Raw genomic sequence first — 20333 nt, 5'->3', positions numbered from 1 at the left:
CACCCTAGTTATCCCCATTTGTCCTCGTTCAGCATCTTGCAGCCCCATCAACATCACGCCCTACAGAGCTGCACACTCTAGAAATCCACTGGAGCGACCAAAATTCTTTGTAACACCACCCGAGGGCTCCACGCGGAGGAGGACTGTTCACGGCACAGCGGTGAGTAGCTCTTGGGACGCAAGCCTGGTGAGTCTGGTGAGCACAAGTCTGCTGTTGTTGTGCAGAGTGGACACCGCCCTGAGGTGCAATGCAGATGTCAGAGCGGGCCATGCCGACATCCATCATCACGTCCACCCACCAGTCTTGAGTCTGCCAGGCTGAGTGGTCCTGCCCCTACACCTCCTCCCCACTTGGGGATTCTACTCCCACAGAAAATCTAAATTTGAAGAGGAAAACCATTCTTTGTTCAAGCATGTCTGAGTGGCTGGACTGCCATCTGAGTGCTTCGAAACAAATCAGTGCAATACTGGCATACTTTATGTGTGAAAGTAAGAAAAGCTTTGAAGGGGAAGTGGGCCTGGACTGCTGCCTTTGCATTTTATTCCAACCATATCCAGAAGCTGGCTGCAGTCTAAATGTGGTTCACCAAAAAGCAAGATAAATACTTTTTGTCTGTTTAGCTAATGCGTGTCAAGGCCCAGATCTTAAAATATAGTGACAAAGTATTTTGAAAACACTAATTACCTGCTAAGTAATTCTTGAAAGGCTGTTGGGCTCTGTTACAGAATCACATTTTGCAAGTGAAGAATATAATTTGTACTTGTTGTTACTGGCAGGGTGGCTGAACTAACCTCAGTATTCACCATGCTGTAAATGCAATGAGGTCACTTGTATGTCTCCAGGAATATTTCTTCTTCTTTAAGCTGTGTATTATTTGGCATCTGTTGAAAGATGTAGACATTTGTATTTTAGTGTTAAAGGACCCCCCAGTCAACCAGGAGATCTCATTGCCCCTCTCTCGTGGTAATAGCATGACCCATGAAAGGCTGGAACAATGCTTTTTTCAATCTTAACTTCCCAGAGCAGTTCAATGTATAAAGCTGATGGACACTTAAAAGGATTTTGCTTAGACCTTTGAGGATAATTCAAGAGTTGTGAGAGTTTGATGGCTTTGCCTATAGGCAGTTTTCTTTCAAGCCCCTCAAGCTTTCAGGAATCAACGTTTAATTCACGATTGAGTCAGACCTCCAGCCCTTGAAGCCAGAAGTAAAACTACCTTTGAAGTCTGGGAAGTTTACCATCATTAGCACATTGATGCTTCAGAAAGCCTAGCTGTGGCCAAATAGTAATAGTCAATTAGGACAGCTTTGGCCCTGAACACTGGATACTTATTGGGTAGGGAAAAGTGTTTACCAAAGGAAAAATATCTTTTTAGAGATTAAAAGGAAAATTAACACACCAGGAGGAAAGCGTGAGAGCCAATCCTCCAACAGATTAAATAAGAGGGATTTGTCATCACTTGATCCACTACCTGTATTTTCTCACCAGTTTTGTTTTGTCTTTTCCGTGCCTCTTTCTTTCTGTGTTTGATCTATTGGCTACCTTTTCATTTCTTTACAATTAAATATTTAGGCAAATACTTACTGTCAGAAAACGACTCACATAATTTATATTCCAGAGCTGCACTGCAGAATTGAAACCAAGCACTTGAAAATGTAACTGAGACTGACAGATCAAATTTGAAATTTATCTTTTAAACAATTTTCAATTGTGACAAAAAAACAAAATTTACCTTCTCAGCCATTTTTAAGTGCACAGTTCAAAAGTGTTAAGTATATTTGCATTGTTATGCAACCATTCTCCAGAACTTTTTAAATCTTGCAAAACTGAAACTGTACCCACTAAGCAATAACTTTCCATTTCCTTATCCCTCAGCTCCTGGCAAGCACCATTTTACTTTCTGTTCCTATGAATTTGATCACACTTAGATATCTCACATGAATGAAACCATACTGCATTTGTCTCTTGTGACTGACTACTCGCACTTAGCATATTAAGTCTGTCCTTCCGTATTGTAGCATGTGACAAGATTTCCATTCTTTTTAAGAATGCATATACACACACACACATGTATTGACACACCACATCTTGTTAATCTGTTCATCTGTTGATGGACATTTGAGTTGCTTCTTCCCTTTTAGATATTGCGAATAGCATGGCTGTGAACATGGGTATGCACATATCTCTTTGAGATCCTGTCTTCGGTTCTTTTGAATATGGACCTGATTGTTGGATCTTATGGTAATTCTATTTTTAATTTTTTAAGTAACTGCTATACTGTTTTTCATAGTGACGATACCATTTATAGACATTCTAACCAACAAGGTACAAGATCTTCCACTTTTTCACATCATCAGCAATATTTGTTTTGTTTTCTAAATAGTAGCCTAAGGAGTGTGAGATGATCTCATTATGGTTTCGATTTGCATTTCTCCAATCGTTAGTGACGTTGAGCATCTTTCTATGTGTTTGTTGGCCATCTGTATATCATCTTTGGAGAAAAATCCAATCAAGTCCCTTCCCCATATTTTTAATCTTTTTAGTTTTTTAATCTTATTTTAAATTTTATTGGAGTTTTTATATATTATGGATATTCCTTATCAGATATATGATTTGCAAACATTTTCTCTCATTCTTTAGGTTGCCTTCTTACTCTGTTGATTGTATCCTTTGATGCAGTTTTTAAGTTTGTAGTCCCATTTTTCTATTTTTTTGTTGTTGTTGTTACATGTGCTTTTGGTGTCATATCCAAGAAATTATTACCAAATCCAATATTAGGACTCTCCCCATTTTTTTTTTCTGGGAATTTTATAGTTTGAAGTCTTAGCATTTAGGTTTTTTAAGCATTTTGAGTTCATTTTTGTATGTGGTATAAGGTATGTGGTGTAAGGTAAGGGTCCAACTACATTCTTTTGCATATGGATATCTAGTTTTCCCAGCACCGTTTGTTGATTAGACTATCTTTTCTCCATTAAGTGGTCTTGGCACCTTTGTCAAGGCTCCTTTGACCATATACTCAAGGGTTTATTTTTGGTGGTCTGTTCTGTTCCATTGGTCTTTAAGTCTGTTTTTATGCCAATACCATATTGTTTTGATTACCTTTGCTTTGTAATATGTTCTAAAACCAGAAAATGTGACTTCCAACTTTGTTCTTTTTTCAAGACTGTTTTGTCTATTCAGGGTCCCTTGAGATTCTATATGAGTTTAGGATGGAATTTTCTATTTCTGCCAAAAAAAAAAAAAAAAAGATGTGGCCTTTTGATAGAGTGTATTGATTCTATAGATTGCTTATAGTAGTGATATATTAGCAATAACAAGTCTTCCAGCCTATGAACATAAGAGGTGTTCCCATTTATGTTGCATCTTCTTTCATTTCTTTCAGTAGTGACTTCTAGTTTTTACCGTAGACATCTTCCATGTCCTAGGTTAAGTTTATTCCTACATATTCTTTTTTTGATGCTATTGTAAATGGTATTGTTTTCTTAATTTTCTTTTTAATTTTGTTTGGTTTATCTAAATTCAACTGACTGCTCTTAAGCACTTGAAATACATTTGTGAGACTGAACTTAACATTAAATTTTAATTTAGGTCCAAATTCAAATAGCCAAATGTGGCTAGTGGCTACCATTTTATTCAGTGTAGATGCAGAATACTTCTATCATCCAAGTTCTTTTGTACAGTGCTACCTTGGGATATCTGTTTATATTGTCTCTCTTGTAGGTTATTTGTATTCTAAACCTAACTCTAACTCTAAAATTAAAGTCTTTGTCCTGCTGGTAAGTTTTCCAGACCATTGACATGGTCAGCTTGCTGTGTGTGTTTCTACCTTAGTCTTGTGGAGTGTTAACAGGAAAGATTATTATACAAACCACTGGCTATTAACTCAGATCAGGATAAGAATTAGGAGCACCTTCACATGTATGGAACTCAAATAAATGATTGAGTCTAAGACCAACAGAAAGACATTTGAAAGACATTTGTGACTTTAGCTACATTAAAATGTTTTGAGAAAAAGAAAAGCAATTCAAGCTACTTAACTCCAACCTCCCTTGGGAAGGGAAGCATAATTGCCACCCTGTACTCTTGCAAAGAGCGTTCCATATGGTGGCTACTGCTTCAGCTACCCAAGGACTGCAAGTGTTCTCTGAGACTCTGCCTCCTGCCTTCTGGTACCAGAGATGGGGACAGAAGGTGGTCATGCAGCTGCAAGTGATATAGAGAGGGCACATGCCCTGTGAAGCTCTTTCCTGCCCCATCCTTCATTTGTTTTATTTAGAAATTCTGGGAAAATGTTGAGTATTATTTGACAGTGAGGTGTTTTCCCCCACCTATAGTCTATCCCATCATTTAGGATGTTACTAAGGAAAAGAGAAGCAGTTAGAAGAAATGCTGAAGGGAACAAAGTCGGGGGGCAGGTGATGGAGAAGGTAGGTGATGCTTAGGCCAGGCAGGAAGGAGAGAAAAGAAGGTACACACCAGCTTGTTGGCCCTGAAGCTAGATGATGTTCTGTCTCTCCCCTAACAACCTCAGTCCTGAGTTCCTGCAAGGATCCCACCGAGTGAAGGACTGCTAGACATCTACACAGGTGTCTCCAGCAAGCATTCGTTGCCCTCGCAGAGCACTGTCAGCCATGTTTCAGATACTTGGAATGAGTCTCTCTTGCCATGTTCCTTGTTTGTTTTTTGTCTTGGTTGACTTTATCAGAACACTCCTGGGTTTCCTTTTGCCCATTTCAACCTGGGAAAGGTGTCATTTCTGTAATTCCTAGGGTTCAGTCAGAGGAGGGCTGATATTTCAGCCCACTGTCAGATTCTCGTTTCATCCCTAATGAAGAAGGCCAAAAACAGCTAAAATACCTCACCTTGGGTCTGACTTTTCCTTCAAGGGCAAGAGGACACTAGGTAAGGAAGGACTTGTTTATATACCATTAGTATAAAGAAAAAATTAACGTCTGATATAGCAGACATGTAAATTAAAAAAAAAAAAAAAGACTAAGCTGTAGTGTGTTCCAGGTTGAAAAAAAGAAAAATGCTAAAGAATTAAAAGAGACAAAGGTAGGGAGGATAAGCTGGAAGTGACCTTTATTTTGACATTTGTGTGGGCTATAGCAGACTATGAGAGATTCTGGTCCAGGCAGTTTTAGATAGAAAGCATAGGTGCTTTATAAAAGTGTGTTTTTGCTTTGTTTTTTACAAATACACATCCAGATCACACTTCCAGAACCTTCTTATTAGTGTCAGATTGTGTTGCTTCAATTATAAGGTTCCGTTTTAACCTAATAAAGGCCTTTTGTTGGGGTGGAATGGATATATACGGCAAAGGCTGGAAATTTTCCAAGTCATTCAGTGGATTACAGCTCCACTGTTGAATACTATGAATGTGATTGTCCTGCTTGTGGAAAAATCTAATTATTGTGTTTCTCTGAACTTAGGGCTATAAAAGAGAGAAGGAGAGAGAAAATGTGCCCTTCCACCTCACATGCGGCAGCCAAAGGTCTCTGTCTCCATCTCATCCCAAAGCCAGATCACCAGCTTCCTCCCGACTTTGGTAAGTGAAATATAAGAGCCTGGCAGTGTTGTTCCATATTGGATAATTAGTAGTGTCTGTCCTCTGAGAAGAAACTGTTCTCCCCACATGGTTTAGCCTTCTCTTAGGGAGTAACATTTTTCCTCAGAGGAAAGAAAAAGGAAACCTGGAATGAGCCTCTAAAGCAAATACTTCTGTGTTTGCCACATAAGATGTAAGAGACATGTTCACACAGCTAAATACCTTCATTTCTCTTGGTGTTGGTATTCCAAGTCTACTACATGGTAGAGATGTGGAGAAAGGCGGGTTCTGGCGAGCCTGTTCTCACGTTCCCTCTTCTCTTTGTCTGTTGCCCAGGCTCCCATCCAAGTCCTTTCCCCATCTGCCTGGCACCCCCAGACCAGCACCCTCCACACCTCCTGGACCAGTCAAAGCTGCCCCTGCTCAGCTCCGGCCCCCCTCCCCCGGCAACATCCGCCCTGTCAAGAGAGAAGTCAGAGTGGAATCTGAGAGAAAAGACCCTGACAAGGAACCTCAGAAAGTTACCAGTGAGCCCTCACTAAAGGGCAGAACACCTTTGGTGAAAGTAGAAGAGTCCACAGTTGAAGAGGGGACACCAGACGAAACAGAGTCTGCCCCTGGTAGGAGTCCGCTGACTGTGGTGCCGTGGGGGCTGCCTGCACTCTTCTTTCTCTCCTGCACTGCTTTCACTTAGCCCTTCCTCCTTCCCTCTCTTCCTTCCCTCCCTTCTTTGCTCCCTTTTTGGGCACTTGGAAATTTTACTCTAAGACTAATCTGGGGACCTTTTCTTAAGTATAATTTTCTTACATATAAAGAAGGAATCATCCATCCAACAGCCTATTGTTAGAGCCACAGCATATTTGTTTCAGGTATGGTTTAGGATTCCTTTCATTGGCTGAGTCCAATAATTTGACAAAATGTGGTATGCAGAGCACCTGCATCAGAATCATTTACCTATTGCTGTGCAACAAAGTATCCCAAAACTTTGTAGTTTACAACAACAGACAGTTACTGTATCATGCAGAGTCTTGGGAAAGGAATTTGAGAGCAGTTTAGCTGAGTTGTTAGAGGATGACTCACACCCAGGGCTGTCAGCAGGTGGCTGTCGTTTCCTGACACATGGACCTCGCCATAGAGTTATTTGATGTCCACACAGTCTGTCTGCTTGCTCTGTTGGCTTTCCCCAGCTGAGAGACCTGGGGGAAATGCAAGAAGCCCACACTATCTTTCATGCCTAATCTCAGAAGTCTCACATCCACAGAAGTCACAATTTCTGTCACACAGTTCATTAGAAGCAGGTCACCAGCTTCAACTCACACTCAACTGGAGGGGATTAGTCTCTACCTTTTAGAAGGAGGATTTTCAAAAAGTTCATGGAAATATTTTTCAACCACATCTATAATGTTTCATACTATAGAACCCTGCCCCTACCTCAGACCTATTAAATCAGGATATGTTGTGGATCCATGGACTCTGATACTAAGGTCATATGACTCCCGTGCAGGATTGCCAGATAAAACAGTGGCACTTATCCTGTGTGTCGGCTTCCCTGGTAGCTCAGATGGTAAAGAATCTGCCTGCAGTATGGGAGACCCAGGTTCGATCCCTGGGTCAGAAAGATCCCCTGGAGAAGGGAATGGCTACCCACTCCAGTATTCTTGCCTGGAGAACCTCATGGACAGAGGAGCTTTGTGGACTAGAGTCCATGGGGTTGCAAAGAGTCAGACATGACTGAGCAACTAACACATCACTTATACTTCACATCCTACGTGTACTGTAGTTTGAGGACCACTGGCTTATTAGCCTTTGTGACTGACAGAGGTCAGAACTTTTTCCAGGACACCCAGTGGATCTCATCTCTACCAGACTAACCAGATGCCATCTAGAAGTTTAAAAATCACCTGGAGCTAGAAATTCAGTACATCTTGTTGAAAACTGTCTTCATCCAAGTTTTCTCTTTAAAACTTAATTTGAAGATAGAGGGTGAGGGCAAAGAAAGATGACTCAAGACAAATGATAATGTTGTTAAGGGAATGGGAGAGTCCAGTATCTGTTTACATGTAGAGGGAGAAGAGTAAGGCCAAACAATGTCCTGAGGACAAAGAAAAAACTTGTGGGAGCAGGAGAAATGTAAATCTTGAAAGGAGGGTCTGGAGTGGTCAGGTGCATCTCACCATGGTGCCTGGGGTTGGGGGTTGGGAGGGTTCCCTGCTGCACAAGCCCTCTAGGTCCTTTCCCTGAATCCAGATAAGGTCAGAGAACTGCTCTAATCTTGCATGTTCGCATTAGGACTGGCAGTGGAGACCTGCCCTGTCTAAGGAGCACGGATGCTGGTTCATTCCTTCTCAGACCTGGAGACAGTGCTGGGTGGACCTAAGGGATCTCCTGATGGTTGTCTTCCCAGCCTGAACCTAGGCTCGTAGTAGGGACACTGGCCATGGCCATAGAAAGGGTTTAGTCCTCTAATGATAAATAGTCACTTAAGAGAAGGAATTTTTTTTTTTTTTAATGTAATGAAAGGCAAATGGGAGCTCTCATCTCTTTTTGTTAGGTATTCAGTACATGTTTGATATGTGTTGTTAACTGATTTAACTGTCTAAAAATAAGACTCAGTGACAGTGTCAGCTTCGGATGTCTCACTCGCACATGAAGCTTTTTGCTACCTGTTGCCAGGTTACAGATAGAATACAGTGAAACCCTGAGAACGCTCCGTAATAAACATTCCCTTTTCTAATGATGAATTCTAGGCCTGGGGTCTAGGGGATGCTAGTTTTTGTTTTGTTCTTTGGCTTTTGTTTCCAATTGGCTTTCTCCTTGTACCTATTTGTACAGCTGCTCCAGCAGCAGCCTCAGCCCCAGCTCCGGCCCCAGGCTCTACCCCAGCCCCGACACCAGCCCCGTCATCCACTCTGACTGCCAGTGCTTCTCCGAAGACCTCTGCAGGCACCACCGACCCAGAAGAGGCCACAAGGCTGCTGGCTGAAAAGAGGCGGCTGGCCCGAGAGCAGAGAGAGAAGGAGGAGAGAGAGAAGAGGGAAAAGGAAGAACTCGAAAGGTAACGGAGTGACACTGCTCAGGGACACCCTCGAGACACCTTGGAGTAAATCTTCAGAAGAAGTGGTAGTAGTGTTGAAGGTCAATCTATATAAGTTGTTACAGAATTACTCTCACCTGGTGTTCCTCTGATGCCTAAGCAACTTTTTAAGTCACATTTTCTTTTTATAATGACAATACAACAAAATTGATGGAGAAAGGTTTGAAGAAAAAAAAAATCATCCATAATCCTACCAGATTTCAATAAGTGTGTACATTTTGATTCACCCTTTCCAGTCTCTGAACAGTGTGTGGGTATATACACATGCCTATATACAGACACACATATTTTCATGATTGTAACCACCATAGAGATACAGTTGTACGGTCTGAGTTTTTTTTTTAATCTGACATCTCGCTTATCTCCATGTTTCCTCATCTTATTATTTTAAAGCTGTGTAATAAAAGTTCATCTTTTCTTCTTTCCAGATAGAATTCCTCTCATAGGGTAGCTGCTGGGAGATAAAGTGCCCCATGACTGCCTGCCAGACAGTATGCCAGGGGCACTTTGCTTAGTTGGCCTCCTTCTGGAGCTAACAAGGCTAATGTTAATATAATTGTTCTTCAAATAGGCAGAACTGCCTCTCAGGAAAGTATGCTGGGCCGCCATCTTGGACACGCCCTACCCTTGGTCCCAATAGGGAGCTTACATGGTCCATCTTCCCCTCTCCTGCTGCAGAACGTTATAACCTTTATTTATTTACAGAAACTGGGAGGGGAGTATTAAATTCTTTACTAAAAAGTTAATATTATTGGATTAAACAAGTCTGAGCCTTTAAAGATAGTTATGTTGCAGATCCTTAAAACAACAACAACAAAAAAACAAGCTGCCCTCAGAATATGAGTGGTTACATTTTGCTTCTTGCTTCTGTTTCCCACGAGGCAACATGAGGTGGGGGAGAGAGTGGCTTCACATGTATCCAAGTGGAGACTGTGGCAGACCTCCCAACAAAGCGTCCTTGAGATAACCGCAAGCTCCAGCCTCGCCAAGGAACTCCCTCCACTTTCGTCTCGATTGGTCTTTCTTCCAGACAAAAGCGAGAAGAATTGGCCCAGAAGGTAGCTGAAGAGAGAAGCCGCCGAGAGGAGGAGGCCCGCCAGCTGGAAGCTGAGCTAGCCCGGGAGCAGGAAGAGCAGCTGCGGCGGCAGGAGGAGGAGCGGGCCCGGCGCGAGCGGGAGGAGATGGAGCGCATCCGGAAACAGGTAGCGGGGTCTGGCTCAGCCTGGGAAGCAGGTCGGCGGTGCAGCCCTGGCTCAGGATGGCGCGAGGGGCAGCTCAGATGAGCAGAGCAAGGTGTCTAGCGCGTGGTGAGAAGCGCTCTGAGTTTCCTGCGCGCCATCCTAGTCCTTGCGTCCTGTGCCCCGGAATTTCGGGGCAGCGGGCAAAGCCAGCTTGTCCCGAGGAAGCCGATGCCGTCTTCTCATTTTCAGAAGGAAGAAGAAGCTCGTGTTCGGGAAGAAGCAGAGAGGGTCCGGCAGGAGCGGGAGAAGCATTTCCAGAGAGAAGAGCAAGAGCGCCTGGAGAGGAAGAAGGTATTTGGGACTCTCACTGCTCTGATTCTTCCTACAATGAAGCTGGCTAAAGATGGAGAGACTGGCTCACCACATTCAGAAAACAAATGTGTCTTGCCCGTTTTAGGTTCTCTAAAATAGCTCAGTATTCATATTCTCCTCCAAAGAAATTGGTCTTGGTGTTTCAGTCCTCACCAAAAACAGATACTTCCAATTCATGTGGCCTAAGCCAATTCCAACGTTTGTGTGTGTGTGCTGTGCCAAGTTGCTATGTCTGACTCTCTGCGGACCCTATGGACTGTAGCCCTCCAGGCTCCTCTGCCCACAGGATTCTGGAGGCAAGAATACTGGAGTGGGTTGCCATTTCCTCCTCCAGGGGATCTTCCCAACTCCGGGATTGAACCTATGTCTCTTACGTCTCCTGCATTGGCAGGCAGGTTCTTTACTGTTAACTTCTTTTAATAACTCCAATTAAGACAAAGATAATATTTTCCTAAAATAATAGACGTGTTTAGGTGCCCTGCTATTTGCTTAGTCAGTGAAATGCACCAGACTAGCTTTCTTCCTTTATCGGATCTGTTTGCTCAATTCTTTCCTTCTTGTAGCGACTTGAGGAGATTATGAAAAGAACCAGAAGAACAGAAGCTTCAGATAAGGTATTGAGATGGCCATTTTTTAAACTATTCTTAATGTTTTTTTTTTTTAAACTTGTAATTTTAACATTAAAAATTCTTTTTTCTTGGCTAGAAAACTGTTGATCAGAGAAATGGAGATATAACCAAGGGAACTCCCACTGGAGGAATAGGTATGTATTTCAGTGAACTCAATTCAAATGCAGAGTTTTTTAATTGACTCTAGAGGTCAAGATAAGCATTGATTTTAAAATAAACAAGACTCATTCATTCACAGAAGCGTAGGTATATCTCATCTAATCTACAAATAAATCTTGTTTATCTAAAAATCTCTAGCATTTCTAGCAGATTTTTTCACATTTGGTTATACTCTAATGGAGTGTTTGATATCTTAAGTCATTTTATATCATACTTCTTCTATTATGTATATATTTGTGTGTCCATATCTGATATATATGCCTTTATAGGTATGTATAGTGGTGGATGGTTTAGTCGCTGTCAGGTGTAACTCTTGTGACCCCATAGCCTATAAGCCACCAGGCTCCTCTGTCATGGGCTTTTCCAGGCAAAAATACTGGAGTGGGTTGCCATTTCCTTCTCCAGTATATACACACATTAAAATTAATTTTCTTTGAATATATAATTAAATATCATTTGGAGACTCGGGTTTGATCCCTGGGTCGGAAAGATCCCCTGGAGAAGGAAATGGCAACCCACTTCAGTATTCTTAGCTGGAGAATTCCATGGATAGCCCATGGGGTCACAAAGAGTCAGACACGACTATAGGACTAACACTGTCACCATCTGCTAAAGGAACCAGTATTTATATTTTCTATTAAGGACATTAAACTGTCTGTACTTACAGCAGTTCTCAGAAAAGGATTTAAATGTTATTTCAGTTCTGACTTCAGAAGACAGTTAAAATTTGAAAATTGTTGAAATTTCATTAGAAAATTGTTCATATGCCATAGGCTTTGGCCAGAGATGATTAATTTCTTGGTGATTTTAAATCAAATTTGAGGTAAATAAAACTTCATGATTTTACAGAAGGGTGGTTGGTCAATAGTACATTATTCAGTTTTCTTTCATCATCTGCAATATCAATATGAAGAGAAAGGACCAGAGATACCTGTTTCTTTTGCTGTTTTTTTTTTTTTTTTTTTAAGACAAATGAAATGATTTACAGAAAAGAACAGTCTCTATAAACTCTAGGGATTTTCAAATGTGAAATTTGGGGTTTAGGGATTTGGTTTTACTTCAATAGAGGCTTTCCTAGGTCCTTTAGGTCATGATCTCTTCTTAATGGTGTTTTCCTGCTCTTTTAAAATATTTGTTTGGCTGCACCAGATCTTAGTTGTATTTGGCAGGATCTTTAGTTGCAGTATTTGAATTCCCAGTTGCATCATGTGAGATCTTGTTCCCTGACCAGAAATTGAACCCAGGCCCCCTACCTTGGGAGCATGGAGTCTCCCAGTCACTGGACCATCCGGGAAGTCCCATGCCCTTTTAAAGCTGCCCTAATTATATTTGTTTGGAAAACAGCCTTAATGGTTTCCTGTTAACCCCACTGTATTTTTAACAGGTTGTCTCCAGGAATGTTGTAATAGATGCAGGCTTGAAGCAGGTGTGGCACCCAGTGAGTGATCAGAATGCGCATTTTAGGGTGTAAATTGTACCAACTCAGGATTATTTGAGGAGCTGATGCTGTAGATTGTGCAGAGCCAAACAGCTCCTAGTTTGTTTTTTTCCCCCAATCTTTCTTCTTTCTACTATTTCCCTATCAATTCTTTTGATATTCTTTTTACCTCACTTCTGGAACAAACAATGTTGAGAGAGAAGGTGAAACTTGTCAGTCATCATACCTGTGTTTATCATCACTAACAGTTTAATACTGCTGGAAAGAGGCCTGAGGATTATCTAACACATGTTCCTCTTCTCCCAATCTCTCATGTGGTTGAGGGCTAAATGGTATTACCCGTGCTCCGACGAGAATTCTAGGCTAGGGCGGCAGGTCAGTTGGGTGCAGGCAAAAATAGTAGCAGCCCTAGTTTCCACCCTTACAATGTGCCATGCAGTGTTCTAAGTACTCTTACTAAGAAGTGTTCTAAGTACACTTACTTATCACACTATCCTAGGAGGTAGGTACTATTATCCATGAGGAAACCAAGGCACAGAGCATTTATGGCTTGCCCAAGGTCACAGAGCTGGTAAGTGGCAGAACCAGGACATAAATCCAAGCATTCTGGCTGCTGGGCTTTGGGTTTGATAGAGTAGTAGTAACCCTTTATCCCATCATCTTTGCTATGTCCAGCAGTATCTACACTTCCCAATATGACAAACTCTCCAGGATCGGAGGAACCAGAGGCCAGCACCCATGTGGTTACCTCTCACCAATCAAAAGTGACTGTGGACAGGTGAGTTAGACAACTGGGGCTTTTCTTAGCACATTAGAGCAAAGCACGACAGTTTTGTCTAACCATCCCCCCACCCCCTAACCCTTGGCTCTGCCAAATCCCACCAGAATTTTCTGACGGGGCCAGACAGAATTTCAGAGTTTTAACATGCAGATTTATTATATTTAGGTTCATTATTTTGGTTAGAGGTATTAATTTTGTAATTGGAGAAAAGGAAAATGTCTTATCTTGAACTGCTAAATATGATGGTGAGGTTTTTGTGTGGCTATTTAGTCAAATTACAGGGAATAATTTGTTACTTTCCTTTATATATCTTTGGCATGATCCTGGACCATCTTCACACACTTTGATAATATATAACAGCTGTATTTTTACTGTGTATAATATTATAATGAGTCACAGGTTTGTTCCTTAGTAAAAGTAATTTAGATGCCAGTATTTCTTATACCAGTAGTAGGACTTCCTACGAGGAAACAGATGTTTGCTAACAATAGTTAAGAAGTGTGGGTTGAGGGAAGATTGCCTTTCTCTTCCCTTGCGTTTATATTGACAGGATTTTAATAGTGCTGTCTCCAACATGAAAAAAGTTCTCTCTCTAATGCCAGCCTTAGACACCATAAGAGAATTCAAGCTCCTCAGATTAATTTTCTTTTAATTGATAGAACAATATGTCTTAAGATCTAAGATCTTTTTTCTTCCCAGTTATATTGAGATGTGACTGACATATAGCAGTGTGTAAGTTTAAGGTATATGGCATTATGGTTGATATATATAAATTCTTAATCTAAAAACGCATACCACACGTTTTATAGTATTGGCAGCAATGAAAAGACAAGTCATCCTAAGGTGTCATAGGGTATCTTTGTATATCTTTCTGGGACAGTAAACATTTTTTATTTTGACCACTTACAATTCCAAAAAAAACAATTTTCTGAAGAGATACCTTAACAATAAGCTTTTGATTATGTAGAATAAATTTTCAAAATTATCTGAGACATATTAAGTAATATTTCATTTTTAAATTAGTTTAATTTTCAAATAAAATATTCATTTCCAGCTCCTATAAGAAGTACTGCAGAGAGTGCCCCATTATTATAACAAGGAATAAGTTTTTTAAGCTACTGATAATTCTTTCCAGGGAATAAAATTAGCTTATACATTAGCTGACTCTCTTCAGTGGTAAAATCAGCAAGTGATCAATCATTGTATAAGAACCCAAAACATATCTTCAGAAACTTGAACTTCAGTTTTATAGTTTTGCATATTGCTGTGTCCTCTAAACATTTAATAATTGGTCATCCAAAGCATATGGTATGATTATTCCTCTAATTGTTAACAAGACTGGGTGGAGGGGTTGGGTAGTAGTGGAAGGGGAAAATGAAGTCAGCATTCAGTCAAACCTGGGGTTGGTGTGCCATTATAGCTTGTCAGCACACGCAGGCCTGGAAGGTGATGGAGTTGACATCCGTCAAGGAACAAGGGCTTTGAAGATACATTCTTCTTTTGCCAAAACTTGTACTTAAAAAATCTCTGTGGGATGAGAACCGAAACTCTCCCTGGTTACAGAAAGCCCACTCGTATTGGGAAAGAACAGGATGGCAGGCATTCCGTGTGTGTGCATGCATGCACACTCATGTAGACTGTGATGCCAAGCTTCCTCTCAGTTCCGTGGTACAGTAGTGGGAAGGCACCACACCATCATAGTCTGAATCTGTATAAAAATTTTACGTTCTTTTCCACAGCACTCTTACAAATAATATTTTCACTGTACCCTGCAGTGCCTTGTGATGCAGTTAGGTCAGGCATCTTTATTTTTCTCCTAAAAGAAGAGGTTTAATAGTTAACAAAAAAATGTACCAAAATATCCATATCAGAAATGCTTTAGAATATGTTCCACAAAGTCAATATATCTCACTGACTGAGGAAAATAAACTATATCCTCAATACAGGGGCAGAGAAGCAAAGATTCCTCAAAAAAAAAAAAAAATTGAGAGGGAGGGGGACAGTAAAGAGTGGATGTATATTAGCTTCATTTTCACCATTTTTGAAGGAGATGGAAAAAAGACTAACTTACTAAAGTTCAAGTTGCTGGCATTACTGACAGAGACCTGATTTTCTGATCTCTTCCATAGACCTGTCTATAGCTAAACATTCAGTTAATAATCAGTGTATATTAAAAGTTAAAACATTCACAATTTTTGCCTCATTTTCCATTTGAAGACTAACTCCTGTCAAGCAGGGTCATTTTCTTATGAGCACTGAACAAATCATGAAGCTTGCAAATATGTTTACTGATGCAGTCAGATAAAATCAACAGTAAAATTAATCTAGCATCCGTTTGATGCACAGGCATTGTTCTGTCACATTGTAAAGCATAATAATGAACATATAACTTAAAAAGGGCTGCTGGTTTGGTTATGGAGTATGTAGAGGGAGCAAAAAACCTAAAAGAAATTACAGGTAGAAAATTAAGGATTTCATGGCCAATTGAATGTATCTCAAAAATCCAAGCTACTAAGCATGAATTGATAAGAATCGAGGTAGGGTCAGAGGCAGAGTTAAGGGGCAAAGATGAGAAGGTTGGTCTAGAGCAATTAACCTATACAATTATGTTCATGTTTTAGGAAGCTAGAGATAGCCAGGAAGAATGTGAATAGCCAGGCAGTGTACAAAACAGCATTATGAGAAAAACATAGGACCAGAAATCATGTAGCCAGTCTGGAGTGCAGACTGACTCTCAGTACTTAGGCAGCTTGTACAAATTATCCCCCTTACCCCCAAGTTATAATCCCCTCATCCTTGAAGCAAAGATCCTAAAAAGGGCTATTTTTATCAGACAAAGGGATGTAAAATGCCTGCAGTAGAAATTGTTAAATGTATGTAGAATTATTGATAATGATCTATTCTAATTGATAAATTGTTCCATTTTATTAAGTTTAAAAAAAAGATTTTAAAAAATAAATATGTTGGAACTCATCATTTTTATTAAAAATGATGTCATTCTGATTTATTATAAATGTTTTGGGTTGTCCTAAAAATGTTTTCCAGTTTTAATACTAACTCCTTTAATTTTGATTTTTCAAACTCCCTAGTACTCCCAGTTTGGAAAAACAACCAAGTGAAAATGGAATATCAGTTCAGAATGAAAATTTTGAAGAAATTATAAACTTACCCATTGGATCTAAACCATCCAGACTAGATGTCACCAACAGTGAGAATCCAGATATTCCTTTGAATCCAATTTTGGCCTTTGACGATGAAGGGACACTTGGACCCCTGCCTCAGGTAGACGGTGTTCAGACACAACAGACAGCAGGTAAGCTTGCCTCAAACTCCAGAAATAGGTGACATCGAAGAGGGAAGGAGAAGGGAATGGCAACCCACTCCAGTATTCTTGCCTGAAGAATCCATGGACAGAGGAGCCTGGTGTGCTATGGTCCATGGAATCGCAAAGTCAGACATGACTGAGCAACTAACACTTAAGAGGGAGTGGACCTTGTGCTGTATGACTTGGGCACACTTTGTCCTTCAAGGGACCAGATACGCCTCATGAAAAAGACTGTATGGGTCATAGAAATTGAATTTTGAGTTGTGTTGGGCAACTTCTAGGGCCCCTCTTATTCTCCCATTCAGTGTAGAAATTCAGTCTGCAGCACCTGTGGGTATCTGTGGGCCTCCCCTCACAGAGCGACATGCATTGCCCAGAGACACTGCTGGTCAGAACATGCTTTATAGTAAGACAAAAACTTAACCATAACTGAGTGGCCAGTGAACCAAGTTCTGTCCACTGGAGATGAGGTTTGTTTGGTTTCTATTCCATCTTTCTCAGTTCTAAAGATATTTGAAAACTGCAAACAGGTGGCTCAGATGGTAAAGAATCCCACTGCAATGCAGGAGACGCAGATTCAATCCCTGGGTCGGGAAGATCCCTGGAGAAGGGAATGGCTACCCACTCCTGTTTTCTTGTCTGGAGAACCCTATGGACAGAGGAGCCTGGCAGGCTGCAATCGACAGGGTTGCAAAAAGTTGGGCATGACTGAGCAACTGTCACTTTTTTCACTTTCAGCATGTTCTCCCACGATTTTTCTCTTGTTTGGCACAGCAACCTGGAATAATACATTATTGTCCTTTTTACGTGTAATGAGATAATGATTTAGGTAACAGCACCAGTCTAGGAGTATACTGAGCCCAGGGGCCTTCCATTCCTAGTTGAATGACTGCAGCTGTTGACTCTCTTAGACCCTCTGGGACTTACAGTTAAGCTGAAGTCATTGTGCAAAAAGAACAATAGCTTTACAGGACCCAGAGAAATAACAACATAAAAAATTGCCAACTCAGTGCTCCTAGTGACTCAACAGCACAATTTCATCAGGCTCCAGAACAAATTGGATAATCCAGCTTCATCTCTTTTCAAACCTCTTGGAATTCTATCAACTTCTCTCTCTCCCAGCACCCCATTTTCACATGTTGACCAGCATCTCTTTATACTGTCGTAACAACGCCAGGCAAATTCAGGATGTTTAGATGAGTCAGTAAAGCATTACTTGTGGTCAAATTGTTTTGTATTAGATTGCAACAAATATTTTTAGATATAAATATATTAGATCTAACAAATATTTTCCAGTTTAAAACTGGTTGAAAAAGCCAATTTTGAACCTTTATACAAATGAAGCCAGTCTCCTCCTCCTCCTCTAAGATACTGACCTTGGGCCTGTAACTTTGCTTTAGTGATCTGCTTTTTTAGATTGTAAAAGGAAGAAGGTCCACTGTAAATGGAAGCTATTAACACCTGACATTCTGCTAAATTAAGCCTTTGAGAACAATCTGATTACCTCTGTGTTGATGGAAACACTCCTGGTACAGCTTCGTACTTTGTCATGTCACAGATTCACAGAGATGGAAGGAATGTTCAGATGACTTTCTGTTTCACTGGCCAGGTTTTAAATACATTTTGATTTAAAGGTGATTTAATGATTTACCTGTCATTTCATTCCCACTCTTTTCTAGGAATATAGTCCAGTGTCTGCATTAGTAGGTGGTGGTAGGGGTTGTTTTTGTTCACGGCTACTTATCAACCATCATTTATTTCAGCTTCAACATATGACTGGAGCCTGAAGCATCAGGTACTGAGGATTCAAGACCAATGAATGTAAAGTTTCTAATCTCAAAGCAAAGTACAATTGACTTAACACAGTTTGAAAAAGCAAATGATATATAGCCTAAGTTAAAGAAAGGACATGTGTTTTCCTATTAGTGCTAGAATTCACTTAGATAGAAGACCAGCGATCCTGATCAGATTGCCTGTTTGTATGTAAGACAGTGTATGAAAAGCATGGTAAAGTTTTAGGAACATAATGATATTACTGTAGTATTTTCTAAGACTTTAGGTAAATGTCATATTAATCTGTTCTTTCTTGTCTCCTAATATAGAAGTTATATGAGCATTTCTTCTGAAGAACCAAAGCAGAAATTTAAAAGGAATTTCTACAGTTGATGGAATTCCTTCCATGCTGCAAAGGAGCATCTTCCCTTCCTCCAGTTTTCTAAAGATTTCTTGACCATCATTTTGAAAAGATTTTATTAAAACTAGCTAAAGACAACAGACTGGAAAGCTTTTCTAATAATTTTCGCCAGTAGAGAAAAAAAAAATGCTCCTTGTTCTTCAGTACTTTAAAATGGCTTTTTCCAGTGTGCTCCTTCTTAGGAAATCAATATTTTTCTGCATTCTTTAAAAGATGAGACCATTTGGCTATCAAAAATAGGCTGAGTAGGCATGATTTTTCACATAGATATTTTGATCTTTAAATGCTAACATGTAAAATTAACACAGAAATTTTTACCTTTTACAATATAATACTTGAAAATATAAGTACCTCTTGGTTCCACAGGTAGAGTCAATAGGAGAGGTGTTTAAATTAAGCCTGTTTGTTAAAATATTATTGCAAAGAGCTCTATTTGTAGAGGCAGATTACCAGGTTCCTGTAAATGCAACTTGTACATGGACATTCTGCAAACCCCGCTGTCCATTCTTCTTGCAACTTTTTGCTAAAGTGTACTCAAGTTTTAAAATGTGAAAAAATTATTTTTTCTAGAGCAAGAAAATAATTTACTGTCCTCTTAAATAATGTATTTATAAAGTTTTTCAGAGAAACTAATCAAATAAATTAGAACAATGTGATAACATTGCAGATTTGATTTACGAGATGCATTCCTTATATTACCGTGAGAGAATGTTGCTGATAATTCAGGGCTATTTCTGAAGTCTGTTTATTGCTGCTGTCCCCAGTGATGGTGGGACTTATCTTTGCCTTACCAGATCTCAAATTATGTGCGAGGGAATAAAGATTTACTATTTCTTTAAATTAAAAAAAAAAAATTTTGGTTTTGCTCGTTTAAGAGCAATGAAAAAAATGATGGAATGTTGACTGTGTTTGGCACCCAGGACACTGCAGGACACCTTCGTGAAGGTCCTTGTTCTGGGTGACATCCATCAGCTTTCACCCTTCACTTCCGCTGCTGAGCTTGGCTGTACAAACTTGCACTTTCATTTGATGATATAAATTCAATTTTATTTTACCATTTGGGAGACTGTTAGTAACTAAATACTGAAGGAGAGAGAACATTGTGGAAACACATGTTTTATTATGGAGTATTTTTAAAAAATGATAAACTTCTGCCACTAGAGTGTTTTTTTAATTAAAAGAGGGGTTGGTTAATTAGATTGAATGAAGGGCTGTTCATTTATTGGACTGTTTCCTTAAAATCCCAATATACCATCTTTAGTAACAGCTGTAATTTGTTAAAACATTAATTTGGGGGTTTTCCCTGTTCTCAGTTGTCCATGTACACCTAGTCATATTAAAAGAAAATCTGTTCCAACTGGGTCTTTGTTGTTGTTGTTTAGATTGACCTAGCATGAAAACACCAAATAAAATGTGTTTGACATAGTTTTACTTTTAGGTTTCTCATATGTTATAACTGCACTTAGGTTGATTCTTGAATTTTCCAATTGTTCTTCACTTAACCTCAACCATCTTCCTCTGAACAGGCATACAGAATAGGTTTCTTTAAAATCTAGAGCAGGAATTCAGTTTTTGCTAGCTTTTCCTTTTTTTTATTTATATTTAACTTGA

The 20333-nt window shown here is 39.9% G+C and overlaps 1 protein-coding gene across 5 annotated transcripts in view; it reads left to right on the top strand.

Moving 5' to 3' along the window:
- Window positions 1–20111, top strand: part of MAP7 (microtubule associated protein 7) — a 177614-nt gene extending 157503 nt beyond the window's left edge. For 2 of the 5 annotated variants that reach the window (XM_070376747.1, XM_005899102.3), the window contains 11 exons: window positions 33–160; window positions 5434–5549; window positions 5886–6169; window positions 8382–8604; window positions 9674–9845; window positions 10074–10175; window positions 10760–10810; window positions 10902–10959; window positions 13098–13200; window positions 16293–16516; window positions 18631–20111. In XM_070376747.1, coding sequence (XP_070232848.1) covers window positions 33–160; window positions 5434–5549; window positions 5886–6169; window positions 8382–8604; window positions 9674–9845; window positions 10074–10175; window positions 10760–10810; window positions 10902–10959; window positions 13098–13200; window positions 16293–16516; window positions 18631–18641 — 1472 coding nt within the window. In that variant the 3' untranslated portion in view covers window positions 18642–20111. The remainder of the gene's footprint in view (window positions 1–32; window positions 161–5433; window positions 5550–5885; window positions 6170–8381; window positions 8605–9673; window positions 9846–10073; window positions 10176–10759; window positions 10811–10901; window positions 10960–13097; window positions 13201–16292; window positions 16517–18630) is intronic. The other 3 variants (XM_070376745.1, XM_070376746.1, XM_070376744.1) reach the window with 2 other exon arrangements.
- The last annotated feature ends 222 nt before the right edge of the window (window positions 20112–20333 follow it).

The sequence above is a fragment of the Bos mutus genome, chromosome 9 (assembly GCF_027580195.1).
Source record: "Bos mutus isolate GX-2022 chromosome 9, NWIPB_WYAK_1.1, whole genome shotgun sequence".
NCBI classification, from domain to species: domain Eukaryota; kingdom Metazoa; phylum Chordata; class Mammalia; order Artiodactyla; family Bovidae; genus Bos; species Bos mutus.
Note: the sequence above shows the minus strand (reverse complement) of the source record. Positions and strands in the feature narration are given on the sequence as shown.